The sequence below is a fragment of the Phoca vitulina genome, unplaced genomic scaffold (assembly GCF_004348235.1).
Source record: "Phoca vitulina isolate PV1807 unplaced genomic scaffold, GSC_HSeal_1.0 scaffold31, whole genome shotgun sequence".
Taxonomy (NCBI): domain Eukaryota; kingdom Metazoa; phylum Chordata; class Mammalia; order Carnivora; family Phocidae; genus Phoca; species Phoca vitulina.
In genome coordinates, this window is record NW_022589734.1 from 13659997 (window position 1) to 13679683 (window position 19687).

The 19687-nt window shown below is 54.1% G+C and overlaps 1 protein-coding gene across 10 annotated transcripts in view; it reads left to right on the top strand.

The window, feature by feature from the left end:
• The window catches only part of PHACTR1 (phosphatase and actin regulator 1), a 557340-nt gene extending 539508 nt beyond the window's left edge, over positions 1-17832 (top strand). For all 10 annotated transcript variants that reach the window (XM_032424836.1, XM_032424834.1, XM_032424839.1 and 7 more), the window contains 5 exons: positions 2763-2818; positions 7301-7362; positions 11476-11616; positions 13708-13784; positions 14516-17832. In XM_032424836.1, coding sequence (XP_032280727.1) covers positions 2763-2818; positions 7301-7362; positions 11476-11616; positions 13708-13784; positions 14516-14531 — 352 coding nt within the window. In that variant the 3' untranslated portion in view covers positions 14532-17832. The remainder of the gene's footprint in view (positions 1-2762; positions 2819-7300; positions 7363-11475; positions 11617-13707; positions 13785-14515) is intronic.
• Positions 17833-19687: the final 1855 nt, after the last annotated feature.

Genomic DNA, 19687 nt, shown 5'->3' on the forward strand with positions numbered 1-19687 from the left:
CCGGGATGCGACGTGCTGGGTTGTCCTGCCCTCTCGCCTCGTGGGCCACGCGGCCTGGCCCCTGCCTGTTCCCCACCTTCCTTCCTCCCCTTGCTGTCTCCACTCCAGCACCATGGCTCCGTCCGTCCGTCCTTCCCATCGGGACACCGCGTCCCTTCCCCTGGGACCCCTCTCCTGACATAATTTGGTCAGAATCCATGCCCAGGTGCCTCCTGTTGGCAGCCTGTTACTACGGTTACATTTCATACTTGCTTCCCTGACTACCTGATCAATGACTGCCTCCCCCAGAGGCAGGACCTTGATCCGTTCTTTTACTCATCCAAGTGCCCAACCCAGAACCCGGCCCAGAGCTGGCCTTCACCCAGTAATTTGTAAAATGAACAAACGCATTTATTTAAATATTTTAGTATGTATTTTATTTACTTATTTTCCTATCCCCACCCCCCACCGCCCCCCCACCCCTGCTCACGCTCCATAAATGAATTCACATTTGGATGTGGCCGAGTATACAGCCGCTGTTTCTAAGAACCATGCCTGCACGAGACAGGGATGACGTCAGCTTTAGCCATTAAATTACTAGTTATTATTTGCAGTGGAGTCCAATACCTTGTCCACGGAAAGTAGGTTCAGAGCGGAGCCAGAACTAGAACCCAGATCCCCTAACTCCTGAGCTGTTTGTGTTTTGTCATCATGATGCCAGAGTATGATTTTCCTACCCGATCTCATTTTCAAAGCCAAAACACCTCACTACCGTACGTGTCCTTGGGGAGGGCTTAGCTCCGTTTGATCGCTGTGGTTGGCCTCGATGTTCTCAGGCCCTTTTAGGAGAAATGAAACATAAACAGGGGGCCTCACTCGAAAGCATGTGTCTTTGAATCTAAGGTTGCCCAGCAGACAGAATTTGTGTGCATGTAGTTCAGTCTCTCATCCTTTTGTCCCCTCCAAATGTGACCCATGAGAAAAAACAAAAACGAAAAAGCCAGCACAGAACCAGGCAACGGGTCTGGCGAGAGAATCAGTGGGCTTCTCAGCACAAGCCAGTGGGGGAACGTTCTGCAGACGCTTCTGGGCATAAGACTTCCGGGAGGCAAGCTCCATCTTGAATCAGGAGCTTATTCAAAACCTACTGACCTACAGCCCTAGCGGCATCCAGAGCCTGGGTTCCGCAAAGGGGTCCCCTGAAGCTGGCTGCCCATCCCTACAAACGAAGCGAGGATTCTGGGGGAAGATAAATGGAAAGGTGGGGCAGAGCCTCCACGCGGCTCATTCTGAGCAGAGTCTGCATTCCAGACCAATGACACAGTTTCCTCCCGAGGTCTGAGAGTGCTATTTTAGGAAAGACTTCGAGACTCTGGAGTCCCAATTTAGAGTCTCCAATATTGCAAATTTCCAAATATACAGCGGGCCCTGGTCGATGGGAAGAAATAGTGTCTTCATGGGACATTTGGAAGAACAAATGACTAACGAACACGACAGTGGGCTTATAAACTGAACAACACTTCGGAATACAATTTCCAGCCGTTTCCAGGGTGCTGTAGATTTTACCGACCGGTATCTGAACGGAAATCCTTCCGTGCCCTCCCTAGAGCATCAATGGTGATGCCATTGGGGTCTCTCAGAATCCAGGGCAATGAGGAGAATTGCAGGTGACAAGAAGCGTTCAATGTCAACTCTTTGCACTCGGTAACTCCATGGACTTTCTGTTTTCACTCCGGGTCTCTCCTGAGATCCCACGGTGTAAATGCCTTGCCACCTGGAGACACAGGTGCCGATACCCGGGGAGGAAGCACAACCTGTGCTCCTGGGGGAGCGCCCCTTAGGTCCCAGCGCAGGCCGCCGAGCAGCCCGCGACTCCTTCCGCAACTTTCTCCTCTCGCACATGCCTCCTCCCATGGTTTTCCTACCCGATCTCATTTTCAGGATGCTCAACTTTGCAGGGTCGTTAAATAATTGCCAGGAGCTTCAAAATACAAAAACGTCTCTGTGAATACGGGGCCCCACTGTTTGTGTTGCTCGTCCCTGGCGCTTTATCCGCCCACACCAGCTTGCACTTGTCCTCCGCAGGGCCCTTCCCAGTCTCCGGTGACTTCTGCTGGGACGCGGGGCCACCATCGTCCGTCCCCGCCCCCCCACACTGTTGCATCACAACCAGTTGACACCCCTGCTGCCATGTCGCACTGGGTAGGGCCCCATGACGTGCCAGCAGTAGGAGAGACATTGCAGTTCCTGCTCCTTTGTCCTTCCCCGTCTAAGGCGGCTCTGGTGGGGGTGGGTGGGGACAAGAAGAAGAGCATCTATTGTTCTTCCCAGACAGGACATGCTGTCTTGCGTCTCCCCGGGGCCATGAGCCTCTTTCTGTCCTAACTGGATCTGCACAAACATGGCAAGAAGCGAGCTCTCACCCTGGGGGGCGGGTAGAGGCCACTGTCCCGAAGCGAGGAGGCCGCATGAAAGAAAGGGGCCTCTGTGACGAGAAGTGTCCACTGGCCCGGAGGCCCCGGCGGAGCAGGGCTGGGGAGGGGCGGAGGACGGGAGGAAGGAGGAGGGTCAGCTTGGCGTGACATGACGCAGGGTGCCTTTCCTGGGGTTGAAATTGAGGAACTGAGGAGGCGGTGGTGGTCAGAGCCCGTGTCGCACGGCACAGGATGGGGCAGGAGCTGCAGCCTCTCGCTCCGCCTCATGCACCTACAAGGGCCGGGGAGATTAATGACCCAAGGAGGCTATGATGCGGTCCAAAAACGTTTCCTGGATCTTTTCCGCAGGCGGCTGAGCCAGAGGCCGACGGCGGAGGAGCTGGAGCAGAGGAATATTCTAAAACGTAAGTGACTCCGTGTGCCGGCTTTGGCTCTTGTTCAGTGTGGGCCACAAGCCTGTGTGGAAATGACGGGTGGTCGGCGCTCCATCCTGGCGTGTTAGAACATCCCAGGCAGCCTCCCCGGCAGAGGAGGCAAACCCGAGTCCGCTCGGCTCGTTGGACGCTCGCAGACGGCGAGAACCACCTTCCCCTTGGTGGGCGGTGAAGCCGGAGAAGCTGTACTGCTGGGGCCGGGGACTCACTCAAATGACTCCGAGCAGCACTCGGGTCACCGTCAAACCGGAACTGACTTAGAAACCACAGATTCTGTCTTGATGGCTGAAAGAAGGTGGACGGCCGTTTGCAGACTGGGGCTGGAAACCGTGACTTTTCACGGCAGCTGCATGCTGTTGATAAACCCCCCGCCCTGCCTTCGAAAATTAGATGTAAAGTCTAGGAGAGCACTTCCAAGTGAGGATGCTTCACGTCCACCTCTCGGGACTCCTGCTGCCAGCCCAAGGCAGGCTGGCCGAAGGCGCTCTCTCTCCCAAGAGAGACTCACCGGGCCCCTTGTGTGTTTGGTTCAGGACGCAGAGATACTTGAATAGAGAGAGGGAATCCCCTTGGTGCCTCACCAACATAAAATTACAAGAAACAAGCATCTCAGGGACACCAGGATTCCTCCGCGTGGTGGGAGATATTAAATAATTTAGAAAACGAAACCTCCCTGCCCACGTCTGCCCCATCATCCTTACGACTCTCACCAACACTCTCCCCGAGATGGTCAACAAATAGTATTTTTAGTTTAATTCATGACCCTTCCTCCCCGCACACATCCGCTTCTAAGTTCCCCCTAGGAAAGAGAGACACATGCCGTGCGGAGCTTCCTAGGAATGCCAGGCCACATGCACGCATGTGTGTGTGCACGCACAAAAACACACACGCACGCGCACACACACACACAAACACACACACACGCACATGCGATCACATGAAGCCTCAGTCTGAGTGGCTGGATATTTCCACTTAGACCAAACTAAAAGGTTCTTGATCTTCCTTTTCTTCTCCTCCCCACTGTGGTCTTGGTCGGTTTTGAATGGCTTGCTGAGCGTTGGCCGCTGAATTTCCCCTGGGGAGGGCTGCGAGGAGGGGGGTGGCCTGCAACCCCGGGCCTCCGTCCACCTCCTGGCTCCCTGCTCCGGGCCAGCTGCCTCCTCCCCAGCTCTCAGCGGGCGTGATTTTCAGGACTGGCCTTCCTGTGTTGGCTGCACCTCACGTAATTCCTAGGTCTCTAGGAATGTGTGTATATTTTTTTTTTCCAACCACGAGGTGCCCTTAGCAGTTTCAAAGCTTCATATGCTATAAAAGGAATGAGAACTTTTTCAGATGATTTCCACGGTCGGGGAAGCATTTGGCCTCCTTTTCTGCCCCAATCTGATACCTGATCCATTATAACCTTTCCATTGTTGGAAAGAAAAACAGGTGTCCATTTATTCTGGAAGTGGGAAATCAGGCAAACATGCTTCCTTCCCCCTCTGCCTCTTCACCCACACACACCCCCGACACGGATCTGTTGTTTTCTGGAGGAATCTCGCTACAGTGTTTGGTGGCCCCCAACCTGCTCCCAAAGGGGCTGCCACTCTCTATGGGACCGTTCAAGTTGCAGAAAATAGTGTTTCTCTCAGCAAGGGCTCGGGTTTGGGAACGAGGAGGTCCAGCTCCCGCCTGCTGCGTGCCCAGCTCCCTGGGAGACCACGGGCGGGGCCCTCACGGTGGGTTTTTCTTGCCATCTGGAAAGACCCAGATCTCAGAGGCGGTTACTCGCGTCTAAGAAGCCTGAGGGTCTTAGGTTCAGGCGACCCAAGCGGTGACATTAAAACATTGTTCCCAGGGTCCCCTTTGGTTCTAGTCCCTCTTCCTTCTTCTCCCGTTCAAATGGCCAAATTAAAGAACTGCCTGACCAAGTTCCAACAGGCTGATTGTTTCAGTTTTGAAACTTTTCAGAAATGAACGTCTATTTTCCTATTTCCGTTAACTCTTCTTTTTTTCCCTGCGTTCTGGAACTTAGTTTTCCTAAGAATTTTTTTTTTTTCCCATCTCCCTTCTGTGGAACAAGAAACTTTTCATGGTATGAGAAAACACCCTCACGCAAATTATGCCGAGCCTGGCTCTCTGGGCCTTCGGTCCCTGGGGGAACCATCTATATGAGGGTGCTGGGGACACGGACGCCCGGCTCCGCGGGGGGGGGGGGGGGGGGGCGCCTGGAGGGTCTGCAGCGCCTTCCAGCCCCACCCTGCCGGACCCCGGGGCCAGCGCTGGCTTTGTCCAGCAGCCAATGAGACACTGGGCACATTTGAGCACATAATGAGCACACTCTGACGGTGGCAGCACATGATGACATCGTGGCCCTCTCCTGGCCTCTCTTCCCAGTTGCCTAACGGGGTTGTCTTGGTACCCTCAGCCCGAGAATTCATGGCCCTGGGTTTGTAAATGGCTTTGAACTAAAGGTATAGATTCCAGAGGCGGTCGCGTGTGGCCCCCGTCCCTCAGGGGGACCCTAGAAACACACACGGGAGAGGACAGCTCCGTGCGGGGTCATGGCTTGGAGGGGGCTTGTGGGATGAGGAGGCTCTGACCAGGAAAGAGGAGGAGGGGCCGGCCCCACGCAAAACAGGCCGCGGGGAGGGGGGGCCACTTATCCTAGCAAGCAAAAAAGCTGGGCTGGCTGGCTGCCGAATTCGCCGCATAGCATTGTGGCGTTTGACGAGCCACTTCACTCCCTCGGCTTTTCCATCCTCATTTACATTTAGATGTGGCGGTCCCTTGGGCCCCCCGCGGCCCTACTATCCTGTGAGCCTGTACATTTTAACCAAGAGCCCTGGAGCCGCCCCCTGGGTCGTCACTCTCCAGACTGTCATCCCCCTGGCCCCCCTGCAGACGGCACCTGTTTGCGGTCTCCCTTCTTCGTGCTTTCTGCCTCCCAATTTATCTCTGATCGATTGGTTCATACTAAGATGTTAATGGCTGGCTAGTTTCGAGAGTTTTTATCCAAGAGAAACTTGCATTTTTAAAGGGAACTCTGGGAGGGAGATAAGATCTTTAAGTCCAGAGGAAGGAGCTGTCTCTCTTATATGGGGGTGGGGGCCCTGGGGGGCATGCTGCACTGGGGTCCTCTGGTGACCCTGAACAAGGTCCTGAACGCCCCCCCCCCCCCCGGCAGTCACAGCGGTCAAACTGTGCCCCTGGGGATGTCGCTCGGCTCTAACCTGCCATTGTCCCTCCCGGTGGGAAGTGTGGCCACCTTCAGCGTGCGTGGCCTCGGGCTGGCAAGGAGGAGCTGGGTGGGACCCGCTTCTGTGCACAGGGGCTTCCCTCTTTTAAAGACCCGCCCTATCCTGAGACGACTGAATTGCAAGGGTGCGCTGCTTTGATGAGTTATGAAACAAAATTCAACAACAGGGATTTCAAAATGACAGAACAAGTGCCCAGGAGACCACCCCGAAGGAGATTGCTTTCACTAATGCCCTTCTCAAGTCAGGGGGCGAGAAGCAGAGGCCCTCTCTGACACGGTTTGATAGACAATATTAGGCTTAGACCCGTGCCTCCATCCTGAGCCCAGGAGGAAAGTGACGTGCCCACGGTCACCCACTTTGCTTACAAGGAAAAATAAGCCCGCACTCTCTGCCCTCCATATCTCTGCTCCATTCCCCAGACCCTCTTACCTACGGCTCTTTAAACATCTGATGAGTAAGTCAGCCCACATACTAAGCTGAGAACGTTTAGACTCCGAAGTCTTCTCTCCTGAGACACTCCTTAAAAAGTCTAAATGCAGGCAATTGTGTCCCAGACTCTGGCCTCCCACCTGCTCTGTGGACTTCTTGGAAGATTCAAAGAATTAATGGAATCAGGGCTTGTGAAAGGTGAGCGTTTGGAATTCCTCCGTGCAGCCAGGGCTGCGTTTGGAGTTAGCCGTGCCCTTATTTCGTTTCCGCAGCACGTGGCCGGCACCCTCGCGGGCCAGCCTCCTTTCCTGTCCCCACAGAGCACCAGACACGAGGCCACATCACAGTGAGCCCCCGTCAGTCGCTGGGAGGCCCGAGGCAGAGTTGAGCGGGCACAGGTCTTGTCCCAAGCAGGGAGCCTCACCTCTCCCCTGATGCCCGCCTCCGGGCCAACAGCACCCCCACGCGTGTAGGACCTACCTCCTTGCCACGAAGCCACACTTCTCAGCCCAGCATTTCTGCCTGGAGACTTGAAACCCCCCATGTGGCATAAAGAAAGCAAAGTGAGAAGGCCAGCCAGCTCACTACCCATTTGAAGCCATGCGGGCAATTGGGAGAGCATCCCACAGGCAGGCCGGAGGGTGGCCGGGGCAGAGGACAGGAGCTCGCCCCCCCCTTTCTCAAGTGGTGAGGGGCTCAGCCTAGAGCCTGCAGACGTTCAGAGGATACACCTGTGTGTGACACTGTTTCCCAGAATCAAAAGCATCTTCACTGTTTCTTGCAGCTCGGAATGAACAGGAGGAACAAGAGGAGAAGAGAGAGATCAAGAGGAGGTTAACTCGAAAGGTGAGTGGCTTCTCCAGGTGGGAGCTGGGACAGGAGGTGGGGGGGGCGCCGGGCAGCTCTCTCAGTGGTCCTGCTCCTCGGGCGTGAGAGCGAGCGGCTCTGGGCTCAGCAGGACCTCTCCCGGGGACGGTGGTCGGCTCAGTATCATGACCTGCAGGCCTTCTGGCTGGTGACATTCTGTCGCCTGATTTTGTGACACACACCCACCCCCAAGGACCTTGATGGCAGGTGCATTATATTTTCAATCACAGTGAATATTTTGTTTTTTTAAAAATTCACCAAATTCACTAAAAATTCACCTCACCAAGCTTTGGAAATTCATTGCCAAAATCAATAGTTCAAATGTAACATGGTTCTGGGCTGTGGCCCTGAGAGTTTCCCTTGCGTCCTCTGATATTATTCCCTTCCTATTAACTGAGAACTAACGGACTGTATTATGCCAAATCCAATTTGAATTACTGATTAGGAAAATGCCAAAAGTACTGATAAATTTACTGAAGGTGTTTGAAAAGCACTTAAAGTCATAAAGCTGGAATTTTTATGTATTTTAACCCCAAAAATCGACGGCTTGGCAGCGCAAAGTAGACCCAAATGGATCTAGTTCTATATGAGTGGCCTAATAACAGACTCTTATTTGAGGCTATTCTTGGATGACAATGACAAGTTTAATTAATTGATAGTACACAAGAAATAATACTATATTCTGTCTGACTAAAATGTTTTTAATCAGCTTCCTACAGTGACTATCTTGAGGGAAAGATACTCAAATCTTAGAGACGGTTAAGAGACCCATTAAAATTAATTTTTAAGGGTTTATTAATGGATTTTTTTCTCCCTAGAAATATTATATAAAGGAAGAAATTCAGAGATCCTAAAACACCATACCAATTATTAGGGTGATGATTTGTGTCTCTTGGACCTTCTCTCCCTTGGAGCATCCCAAGCATCTGGTGACAAGCCAAATGTCGCCCCAACTATAAGGAGTAGGATAAGCAGGTGCCTGCAGGGCCAGATGACGGGCTGGCGTCCCCCTGGTGGGAACCTCCCGAACGAGAGCTAAGTGACCTCACTTCATCCGGGTGCCCCCACCCAAGTCATGGTTTGATCCTCTAAGTCCCTCTGAGCACCCGGTCTTTGGGCGCAGGGCATCCCCCTCTTCCCGAGCCTGAGTAGTGAAGGGGCCTGAGGAAGAGGCACTAGCTTGTTTTAAGTGTGTCCTTGAAATGAGGAGGCTGGTGACAACCCGTCCTTCCTGATACAGAAAGGTCTAGACATTCAGGAAAAAACCTAAATCAAATTTTCATCAGGTTCATTGGGGTTGATTGCTGGGCCCAGAAATTCTCCTAAACTTGAGGGGTTTCTTGCTAAAAACTCGTAATAGGAAAATACTGAAGCATACGTTTCCTTCTTACAGAAACCCAGCTAACGGCATCAGTTGGCAGCAGGGCAAAGGAAGGGGGTTCCCTGCCCACCCACCTCCCCGAGGGTGGGGGCCGCTGGGGATGGGGGCCCCCAGATAGCCCCTCATTTTGGCAGGGGCTCCAGGACAGGAGAACTGGCTCCTCTTCCTTCCCGGCAGGAAAGCTGCCTGAGAATTTCACCTGCCCTCCCTGGGACAGGCTTGGGGAATGGAGAAAAAGGGGTTTAAGGGAAGGGAGAACTGTTTTTAAGGGAAAAGCTGAAAGGAGGTTTCACCTCTGTTTTTGCTGACGGAGATGGGAGCCTGCCAGCAGGGGGGGATTCCGTGGGGCCTGCGGGCCCTGGGCAGGTTCCTTCCCCCTGGAGCCTTGAGCGCAGCAGGACCAGATGCTAGTGGTGGTTTTCAGTTACCCGCAGCCCCAGGATTTCCTCAGTACGGTTCCATTTAACGTTAAGGTACCAGTGAGAAAAATGAACCCCAGGAGCTGATGCTCATAGCAACAGACCAGTCTTTTTCTTCAGCCAAATTGAGACTAACCCCAAAATGACATGCTCCCCCTTTCAAAAAAAACAAAAAATGCTAGCTAGCTCCATGGATGGATGGCAAGAAGGAAGGAGGGAGGGAAAGACGGAGGGGAGGCAGGGACATGCACTTGGGTCAAGTTGTATTAATAGTGGGATTTGGGTCTCAAGGAATTTACTCTTCAGTATCTGGTTGCAAGTGGTATTTCTGCCATAGATTAAAACGTAAGGCTACCAACCCCTTCTGCCAGCCCACCATCCCCAGAAACCGGACTTTGGCCACAAAGATGATTTCCTCACCCTCTGAGGAGGGACCCCAGGTTCATGTGCCCCAAGAGCTACATCAGCCACCAGCCAGAGGCCCCTCTGGGCACCAAGGAGGCAGGGTCACGAGCTCGTGCCCACAGGGGAGCTTCCCAAAGTTGGTGCCCTCCTCACTCCCTCCCTCGGAGCACTTGGGTGCAGCGCCCTATTGATTTGTAGAGATGCTGTCTAGAGTCTCCATGGGATTCAGGCATGAAAAATAGTCCCTGATCTAACATTTCGTTTCCTGTTCACTCCAGACTCTCTGCCGTCAAGTCTTTTAGTAAAATATCCAGATCATGATTTCTAGAAAGAATCACTAGAAATTCCACGCTTAGCCTTGTTCTGGTCGTGGTGCACTTAGAAATTAAGTTTGTCCAGCACCCCGCAGTAAATCTTGCCAGTCCTAAGAAATACAAGGGATTTCGAGTGGGAGTCCTTATGTAGTGGGGAGAATGTGGAAACAGTGTTGGTATGTGCTTTCATGACAGCGCAAAAGCTCCCTGAAGTCGCATTTTAGAGAACAGGTTTTCGAGTCCAGACGGGCTGCCACTCTCGTTCACAGCAGCCCATAAAGCCTGGGGGACCTGTGCTTTCCGGCGACAGGCCCGCACTGCTGCCGGAAGGCCCGGTCCCGGGAAAGCCAGGGCGGCCTCAGCACACTGGAACCACTTTGACGGGGAGCTACCCGTTGTCCAGGCGAGTAGGCTCTGCTCTTACCTGGAGCCTCGCAGTCCTGGCTCCATTCTGCCCATTACCACCGGGCAGTCCTCTGACCGGCCATGTCTGCCATCAGCCAGCTAGCAGCAAGCCGGGGCCCTCCGGAGCAGCCAGGAAACAGAACAGCCGGGTGCTTTGGATTCCCGTGTGTGTGTGTGTTGGGGGGGTGGGGTGGTTTGTAGGCCTTTGCGGTAAGATTGTATCTGACTGCATTTTCTATTAATAGAAGTAAATACGGTCCCGGGCTTAGAGGAAAAATTGCTTTTAAATAACATCGGTTAAACCTCAATGGACAGCCTCCTAAAGAAAGAGTGATGGTGTTGCTCCAGAAGAAGTCAACTTCATGGCAGGAAATGCTAATAAAAACGACAGCCTTGTGCTGTTCAAGTACAAAGGAAGGGTGCTGGTGACTAGAACTAGGATGGGGAGGCGGTGAAGTCACTATGAACTCACCCCTCCCCGCAGACCCATCCCGTGGGCCTGTCCCCGCCCCCCCACCCCCCCACCCCCCACCCCCGCTTCCCTGGCACAAACCCAGCCTCACTCTGCAAGTGTGGACTGGCTTTTCCTTTGAAATTCTTGAGGAGCAGCGTCCCCTCGGACCTCCTAGATCATTGCTATACCCCTGAATTTGCATGTTGTTTGCATATACACCTTTTGTGTCTAAAACAAACACCCCCCCCCCACACACACACACACACACGTGTAAGATGATTTACAAGCCCATCCTGCAGAGCGCACTCATTCTGACACATGGTTGTGGACTTACAAAACCGAGATGAGACACCAGCATGGTGTACGGGGCCGGTCACCCGCTGGGACAAGGGGCACAGGTGTGGGAAGACCCGCGCCCGCAGGAGTACGAGCTGCTTGTGAGGAGGCGCTGCCGTGTCGGTAAGGAAGAGACAGCCCGGCTGTCTGTCCGGATAAGCCGGTAGCGAGTTCCGGGGACGATGAAGCTCTGTGTCTCTCGGAGCCCTGCAGAAGGCGCAGGCCCGGGCGTCGGAAGTCCTAGCTCCCCAGCAGGGCCGCGTCCCGCACGCGCTGTGGGATGTGTTGGTGGCCTCTCATCTTCCCCTGTAAGTGTGCAAACCGACCAGGCCGCCTGAACTTCTCTGGCTGACGGTCCGTCTCTCTCCTTCTCTGCAGCTCAGCCAAAGACCCACGGTGGAAGAACTTAGAGAAAGAAAGATCCTCATCCGTTTCAGCGACTACGTGGAGGTGGCTGATGCTCAGGACTACGACCGCAGGGCCGACAAGCCGTGGACCCGCCTCACCGCCGCCGACAAAGTGAGCAGAGGGGTGGGGGTGGGGGGGCTCATGCCTCAGTTTGGAGCCCGTAGCCAGTAGTCAGAGCAGCATCAAAGCCGTGGTCGCGGTGTCCCTAAGGGGGTGCTGGGTGGCCGGGGCCTGCCTGCCGAGGGCGCTGCTTGCCCCACTCCCTCCCCCGGGGCTCACTGAACTGGCTCTGCGCTGCCGTAGAGGGGGCACAAGACAGTCACGTAATATCATGCGACATGCGGCAGGAGGAAAGGCGGCGAGGGAGGCTGGGCCCAGAGGAACAGAAGAGCGCCTGGGTGGGCACAGAACGGTTCACGAGTGCCAGGCTCTGCGCTCCACGCAGACTTCCAGGGAAGAGGACGCTGTCCTCAGCACCCGGGAGGAGTCACCCAACCCAAAAGAGACTGCGGGTATCATAACCTAATGGGAGAAACGGGACAGAGATCACAGAGACCGCAAAACCTGCCTCCCTTCACTAACCCCTCATGCATTTGGAAAACAAAGAATAATCGGAAGTTGGGTTCATTTTATAGGAAATGAGGCAAAAGATGGGAGGCAAAAGATGCACCATTCTGGGGCATCTGGGTGGCTTGATCGGTTGGGCATCTGATTCTTGATCTCAGCTCAGGTCTTGATCTCGGAGTCATGGGTTCAGGCCCCGCATTGGGCTCCCCGCTGGGAGAGAGACCTCATTCTTACGTGTCCACCGGACCATGTATCAAAATGAACCTCTGCTTCGTAATCCTTTGTGACTCTAGTCCAGTCATCATGAGGGAATGGGAGAGCTAAGGGCCTTTAAAAAAAAAAAAAGTCTAATGACTACACCCAATGTGCAAGTGACACTGGGGAGACACTGGGGGCCTTCTCTTGAAGAGGCCTGCCTTCACCCCATGAGTTCCCAGGGCCAGTGGCTTTCTTATAAAAACCACTTTTATAAGTGGCAAGGTCCTCTGCAGCGACACTCTGGCCCGACCAATCGCAGGGAGCGTGAACGCAGGGAAGCTGCTACACGTGGGTGGGAATGATGGGGTCGGAGGCCGACCGATGTTCCCGAAGTGCTTGCCACAGCGTGGGTCCACCACACGGGCCCTGATGAGTGGAAGCCTCTGCCCTCCTTTTAAACACAGCACTCTCTCTTCCCTGTGCAGGCGTCTGTGGGGCGTGATCTCGGGGGTGGTCCCAGCAGCCGCTAGGTGCGCGCGGACACACACACACGCACACACGCACACACCGGGCAGTTATGTCGCATAAGCGGGAACGGAGGAAGGGGCCTTGGCCCTCTCGTTCCCGGGCAGGCTGCAGTGCGCTGAGCTGAAGCCGAGGGAAGGTACAGTGTGTCCGCACACGCGCGTGCTCAAGCTGTGCATAGCAGCAGGGAGGGAACTCTAGTTCCGCACAGGCCGCCCCGCGGGAGGAACAGGAAGTGGAAACTGAGGCTGGTAAACAGGCACACTGGGCGCCTGCCTTCTGGGGGGGGGCGGGCGCTGGTCCCACCTAAAGAATTTCAGCCCCCGGGGAAGAAGCGAGGTTGCCCCCAAGGCCAGACGTCTGTCCCACTGGCCCCTGTGCAGTCCTGCAGCATGCTGCCTGGCCCTCCCCTGGGCCGCAGCTCCCCTCTGCGGCCAGTGCTGGAAGGAGGAGGCCGTTCCCACGCAGCCCATGTCCTTGATGATGACCTAGATCACCTCAGAGTCAACAGAGCTGTAAACGAGTGAGGGCTTTATAAATCAAAGGGGGGCGCTCACCCTTAATTCCCTTAATTTGGTTGAGGAGTTTGACCCACACCTTCTAGAAGGATCCATCTTGAGGCATCACCGTGCTTGTGGCGAGCTCAGGTCATTTACCTAAGGGAGATGAAGGCAGCGCTCCGTGAAGACAGGAAGACGAGGACACTTGGGACAGTTCGCCAGCTCTAGCCATTTGCATTTACATTTAGCAGGATGAGGATTCGTAGTAGGTGCTGGGTGATTTTTCTTTTTCCCCTCCCAGTGAAAGAGTTCATTTTCCGTACTTTGGCATCTGGCTTCGTCAAAGCAAATGGAAATAAAAGGCGAACTCCTTTCCCTCTTCCGCATACTCACGGGCTTCTCTTCATTCCAGGCTGCCATTCGAAAGGAGCTCAATGAATTTAAAAGCACCGAAATGGAAGTTCATGAATTGAGTAGACATTTAACAAGGTTAGTGTATCGAGGGGTTCTTTTCCCTCCCCCCCCCCCACACTGTAATATTTGCTTCCAGGAACTCTCCCATCTGCCCCCGGGTCGCAGGTGGTGTGGCAGGTGTGGGGGGGGAGAAGGTGAAGGGTCAGCGTGAAGTTCCCCTGCGGGGAAGGAGCATCACAGCCCAGGCTAAGTGGGACCTTCTGAAAGCCTAGTTTTTAAATTATCCAAACGAAAGTTCTGATTAGTGCCAGACCACCAATAACACCAGAGTGGGTTTTTATGGAAACTTAGGCTGAGAAGAAAAGACCCTTGACGAGACTGAAGCACAGAGAGATTTAAGGGGCTGATAGAAGGTCATATGGCGACAGAGTCATCAACTCAATTCTTAGGACTCGTACTAAACGGTGACCATTTTAGAGAAACAGGACGTACCAGCTCTGTAGTGCTTGGACTCGGAGACACAGGCTGGGAGCTCCACCTGGCTGCGGAGTCCAGGCTGAGAGCCAGCAGGGCCATCCAGTGGGGCCCCCAGGAGCTCCAGAGTAAACCGCTCCAGAATCAAAGGTGAACCCCGTGGGGCTCAAGGACTGGAGGAGAGCTGTCGGCATGTGCCTTTGGGTGGGGGTTTAACCAGATTCGGCCCGGCACTTGTCAGCAACGGGGCATCTGAGGACAGAAAGCTCGGACTGGGGAATCTGGCTCCTTTAATAGCCCCTCGGTCCTGATTTAATTATTTGTTTTCCTAGGTTTCACCGACCTTAACAGTCAAATTCCTCTTGAGTGCTATGCTGTCTTCAAAACATAAATTTATAAGAACCATAAGTGCTGGTATTTATTCACTTCTCCATTATGATGTAAATCTTCTGAACTGCCTTTTTTTAAAAAAGAAGAAGAAGAAAAATAAAAGGAAACGTGATCAGGATTCTCTTTGCGAAAATACGGGGGTCACCGCTCGGCGGTCAGAATCACTGGCACCACGCGGATACCGAGGACACCGGTGGGTCGGACGGAAGACTCCCCGGCGCTCGGAGCGGGCCCCGGCCTCTCCACCCAGGCCCGGCAGGCCAACCTCCTTTAGGCTCATTTAGGCCCCAGCGAACCTCTTCCCCTAAAGTGTGTGTCACCTGGGTCCAAAGAAAGCCGAGGCTGTGGGTTTGGCCTGGAATGGACTGTGCAAAGCAAATGGTCGGGTGGGCTTTCTAGACTTGACCAGACACACTGGCTGTAGGCGTCCGGCTCGGAGGAGGATGCTGAGAGGGAGCCCTATCCGCGGTTGCCCCTGTCCTTTCTCCCCCTTCAGCCGTCATCCGTGCAGTGAACAAAAGGGAAGATGCTTTTCTCGGGGAGTCTGTGGTTGACTGTTGGTCCCGAGTGTGTAGGCTCCAGGTGTGGAAGGCCGGCGCAGAGCCCCTAGCCTGTCCCTGCAGACTGAGCTGAGCTGCCTTCTAGGGAGCTCCAGTTTAGAAGGGGAAAGCAGTCATCTGCTCAGTTCAAGTGAACTGACCCAGCTGTGTCACAAAAGCCAAATGTCACGGGTGATCTTACGCACACGGCCACTGCCGTGGTATTCCCATGGTATTCGTGCATCTGAGTGTGAGGACCCTGGTGAGGACAGAAAGGCTGGGGTAAGAAACTGCTTGGCTGGTGTTCTTCGTTTTTCTCTGCACACCCTGGGGCCGGTGACTGTGTGGCCTGGAAGTTAACAAACAGCCTCTGAGTGTAGGACCCATGCATGCAAGCCAGAGCCCAGTCCCGAAAGACTGTCCAGTCACCGATGGCGGGTACTCCAGAACCACTTGATGGCCTTCTAGTCTCCTTTCTTTGCACTGACGAGTTTCTGTGCGGAGCTTCAGGGTTTGGCATAGGCCAGAATCGTGCAAACACCAGCCGCGCCTGCCCACGCTGTACCTTCCTGCTCCTGTCTGGAGAGGCTCCTTCCTCTCCCTCATGGTGCTGGCGAGCCTGGCTGGAGAGGTCTCTCTCTCTGTCCCATTCACTTGGGACCACAGGAAGGCAGTGCTCTTCTGACAGAGGGACACCAAGGACAGGACGTGCAGTGAGAGGGAGGACAGCCCCCAAACCCTAACAGCGATCTTAACGAGGCCTGTTGCAGCTTCTTCTGTTTTCCTTCCTAACGGACCTCGGAGGGCCCTCGGCCCCACAGCTCCGCCTGGCCTTCGGGAGTGGTCGCCCGTTGCCGCCATCTCTCCAGGCATGGCTCGCTCCCCTCCACGCGTGCCCGAGAGTTAGATGCCAGACTGGCCCTCACAAAAACGAGCGAGCCGGTGCCCAGCCCCAGCCGTGGGGGAAGCGTTACTCTGGGGACGCACACCCAGCGAGGAGGCCATTTCATTTCCGGCCGGCACGGGGCCAGGAGCCGGGCCTGTTTCGGGGGGAGCTCAGGGCCGTCCTTGAGGTGGTGCCCACTCACCGTTGCCAAGCCGTCGTCCGCTCTCCTTGTCCCCCCCAGAGTGAGCGCGCCGCTGCCCAGCCCCAGGAGGGGCACCCCTGCTAGATCCTTCTCTCTGAATGTTGAGGCTGGATAGTTAACTGCCGCGGGAGGGTACTGTTCAGGGAGAACGTGGTCGGGACTTCAGTGTGGCTGTAAACAGTCTTCCCGAAAGGCTTACTGACGTTTGAATGTGCAAATGGTATGATGAAAGAGGTCGGGCTCTTTCGTTTGACTTCTCTGCGGCAGGCAGGTGTTCCAGGCAGGGTGCCTGCCTGGCCAGGGCTCGAGGCCGAGCTTCCTGTAACTCCCAGCTGGCCTCGTGCGGCTCCCAGGGCCCTAGCGTGATGGGCGGGCCTTCCCCGGGCCCAGGAGCGAGGCCTAAGGGAGCTCCTTCCCAGGCCTGGACTCCTCCTTCGAAGGCCAATGGCTTCTCTGTTGGCTTCGGTTCTTGGGCCTCCGAGGCCCTGGGAACGTGACGCCCAAATCGATTTCCCTGCAGCCAGCCGGCAGCCCAGGGATCTTGCCTGAAGTGCCCTGCTGTCGCAGTCCACTTTGAGCACGGAGGACAGGGAACACAATCTCCACTTCAATTCCTGCAGAGCACCCTTCTTGAGAAGTCAGTTGCAGGAATTAGGGGTGAACCTTCCATGCCCCTGAGATCTCACCCACCGTCAAGGTGGGCTACTTCAAGCCCAGTGTAGGGGGCTCAGCAACCTCAGTGGACCACAGGATGGGGGTCTCTGCTGTCTCTTTCCTTCTGTGAAATCTTGAGGTCTTGATAGAAATCTATCCAAATTTCTTTCTTTTTTGCTGTATTCTTAGGACAACTGGAAGATGTTACAAAGAAAGGTGAGATGGGCTAGGTGGTTTAAAATGCATCCGTTTTCTGAAAAAGCTGCAGTTCTCAAAGGTCTTGTGCAGATACATTCCCAATGGAGCCTTTTGTCATTTGGATTAGCGTGAGAGGAAAAATGTGAAATTTCTCAAATCGAACGGTTTCCCTCTCGAAATCAGACATTGCCCCACCCTGCCCCCCACCATCTGTGACAGAAGGGACTGCCATCGGCCTACTTGCTCTTTCAAAATTGCTGATCTGTTCCTCTCCAAAGGCCCTCAAAGCCCTGTAAAACTTTTAAAACTTTAGCCTTTATGTCAAATTAGAGAAACCAAACAATGTGATGGTAGATGTGATAAAAACCTGAGTTTATTTTTCTCCCGCTTATGAACGTGTATTTATATTTGCCGAATGAATATCGTGGTGTGAGCTTCGATGAATGGGATGTCAGGTTTTCCCTGTGCACAGCGGTGGGTGGAGGTCACCTTAAATGACTTTTTCTTCCCATCTGTCTGTTAATCCCCAAACCAGTTGCTTTCTCCAGTTGCTTCCCGGGTGTCTGTACATAGTTTGTCTTTGTATAGGAGCGCTCTCCTGTGTTCTAATTTAACAGATGATGGCTGTATGAGGAAGACAATGTAAATAGAATACAAATTAAACTGGATCTCTATGGCCTAGGTTTTGTACATACAGAAACTGCATGGTATTTAAATTATTGTTCGTCTCTGATGATGTATGCAGTTTCTTTAAAAACAAACCAAAAAAAAAAAGTCTAAAAAAAAAAAAACCATTTCCTTGACTCGTGTTTTATCAACCGCTGCAAACAGTTTGGCTGAGGACAGGGTTTGGGAGGAGGGCAGGTCAGTTCATCAGCAAACAGAGTTATGGAGACGGAAAACCACCTCCTGTATCGGGTATTCCTGGGGGCGGGGGGGTGGTGGCTGCCCATAAATTAGCTTCCTAGGACTTTCAAAGATGTAGCCCAAATGTCTGTCCTTGAATAATCTGGGAATAAGGAACATAACATGTAAAATCCCTCAGAGTCATCTCTCTAATATCAGATACCAGACAGCTCCGTACAGCAGCAATGGGGTGTCGCTGCCCCAAGCAAAAGCCCCAAACAACTTTGCGTTTGGGTACTTACCTCTGTCTCCAGGAGAAGTCTTGAGTATTTGCCCTGTAAAGCTAAGAGCTTTATCACTTAACTTTCTGGTCCTAACTTGTCTTTTCAAAGGTTCTGGGGGAAGCAAGAGGGCCTTCAGTGCTTGCTGGCTGCATTTGAGGTGGGTGAAGTTACTGGACATCGTATGCTGGGCCCAGCAGTGGAAGCAGGTGGCTCTGAGGAGGAGGAGCCGACCACGGTCCTGCCCCCCTGCACCGTTCCTAGGAATCACGGTGGAGGGCTTAAAGCGCAGACGCCAACTCAGGAAGTCTGGGTGGGCCGGAGAGTTCTGCATTTCTAGCTAGCTCTCAGGACGTGCTGATGGCGCTGGGCCAGGAGTCCTGCTGCAGAGTAGCAAGGGCGTGGAAGAACGAAGGGAGCTGCCTGGCCTTCACCTGGGAGTCTCCAGCGGCCGCATGCTCCGCTTATTTCTGTGCTGAGCCCCAACTGCGAACCCCCGCGGGATGTTAGCCTTGTGCAGCACTGCGTCGGGGTGCACACGCTCTCCCCTGTGCTGGGGACGGGTTCCTGGAACAGGGGTGGCGACAGTAGAGAGGGCCAGCGGTGACAGAAAGGTTTTCAGGTTTCAGGCTGAGAGCTTTGCCCCCCATGCTGCCCTCTGCTCACCTCCAGAGCTCTCTGACTTCAGTACGTCTCATCGGCAGAACAGGACTACAGTTAACCAAGGGAGGGAAAGACCTCTAAAGACAAGCTTTGGTAGCACCCCCAATGGGCTCTGCCCTGCAAGAGGGAAGGAAGCTGACCATCATCCTGAGGGAGCCCTTTCTGAAGTAAACAAAGCTTATGGCTACACACTCCCAGTAGGTGGAGGCGGCCGGTGTGTCCATCCATTAGATCTGGTTTGTCATCCTAGGACAGACAAGTGGTGGCCGTGTCACAACACGTAACTGAGCAATTTGGCCGAGTGACTCGCTTCTCTGGGCCTCAACTTTCTCATCTGGCAAATGGGAACACAGATATCCTGTGCTATCCATTAGGGCATCAGCTTTCTAGGACTTGGGCTTATCTGAATTTTAAGACACTAAGCCCTTAGGAAAGAGTAAGCTTTAGAGAAGTCCTGCCAGGGCAGTCTCTTGGAGAACAGTTTGGATTCCTCTCCTTCAGACCATCCGCAGGTCTGACATGCATGCCTGCCACCCCTCCTTGCCTTCGGTTGGCCTCTTGGAGGGCTCATTGGCGGGAGCTGCCCCCTCTCCCTGTCTTCGTGGGGGCTCATCCTGAAGCTGCTAAGCTGTCTACCCTATGCTGTCCTGCCTCCCCTTCCTCTGGGCAAAGCACCCTGGGCGGGGGAGGGGGGGCGGGGGGGGAGCTTGTAGACCTTGAGCAGTGATGCTTAAGCACAGCCTGTTGTCTGTCCTCTACAACACCTCAACTCTGGGGGTGCATCAGTGATGTGCTTACACCTGATCATTAATCGAAAGGACAGGTTTGACACCAGAAACATTCCC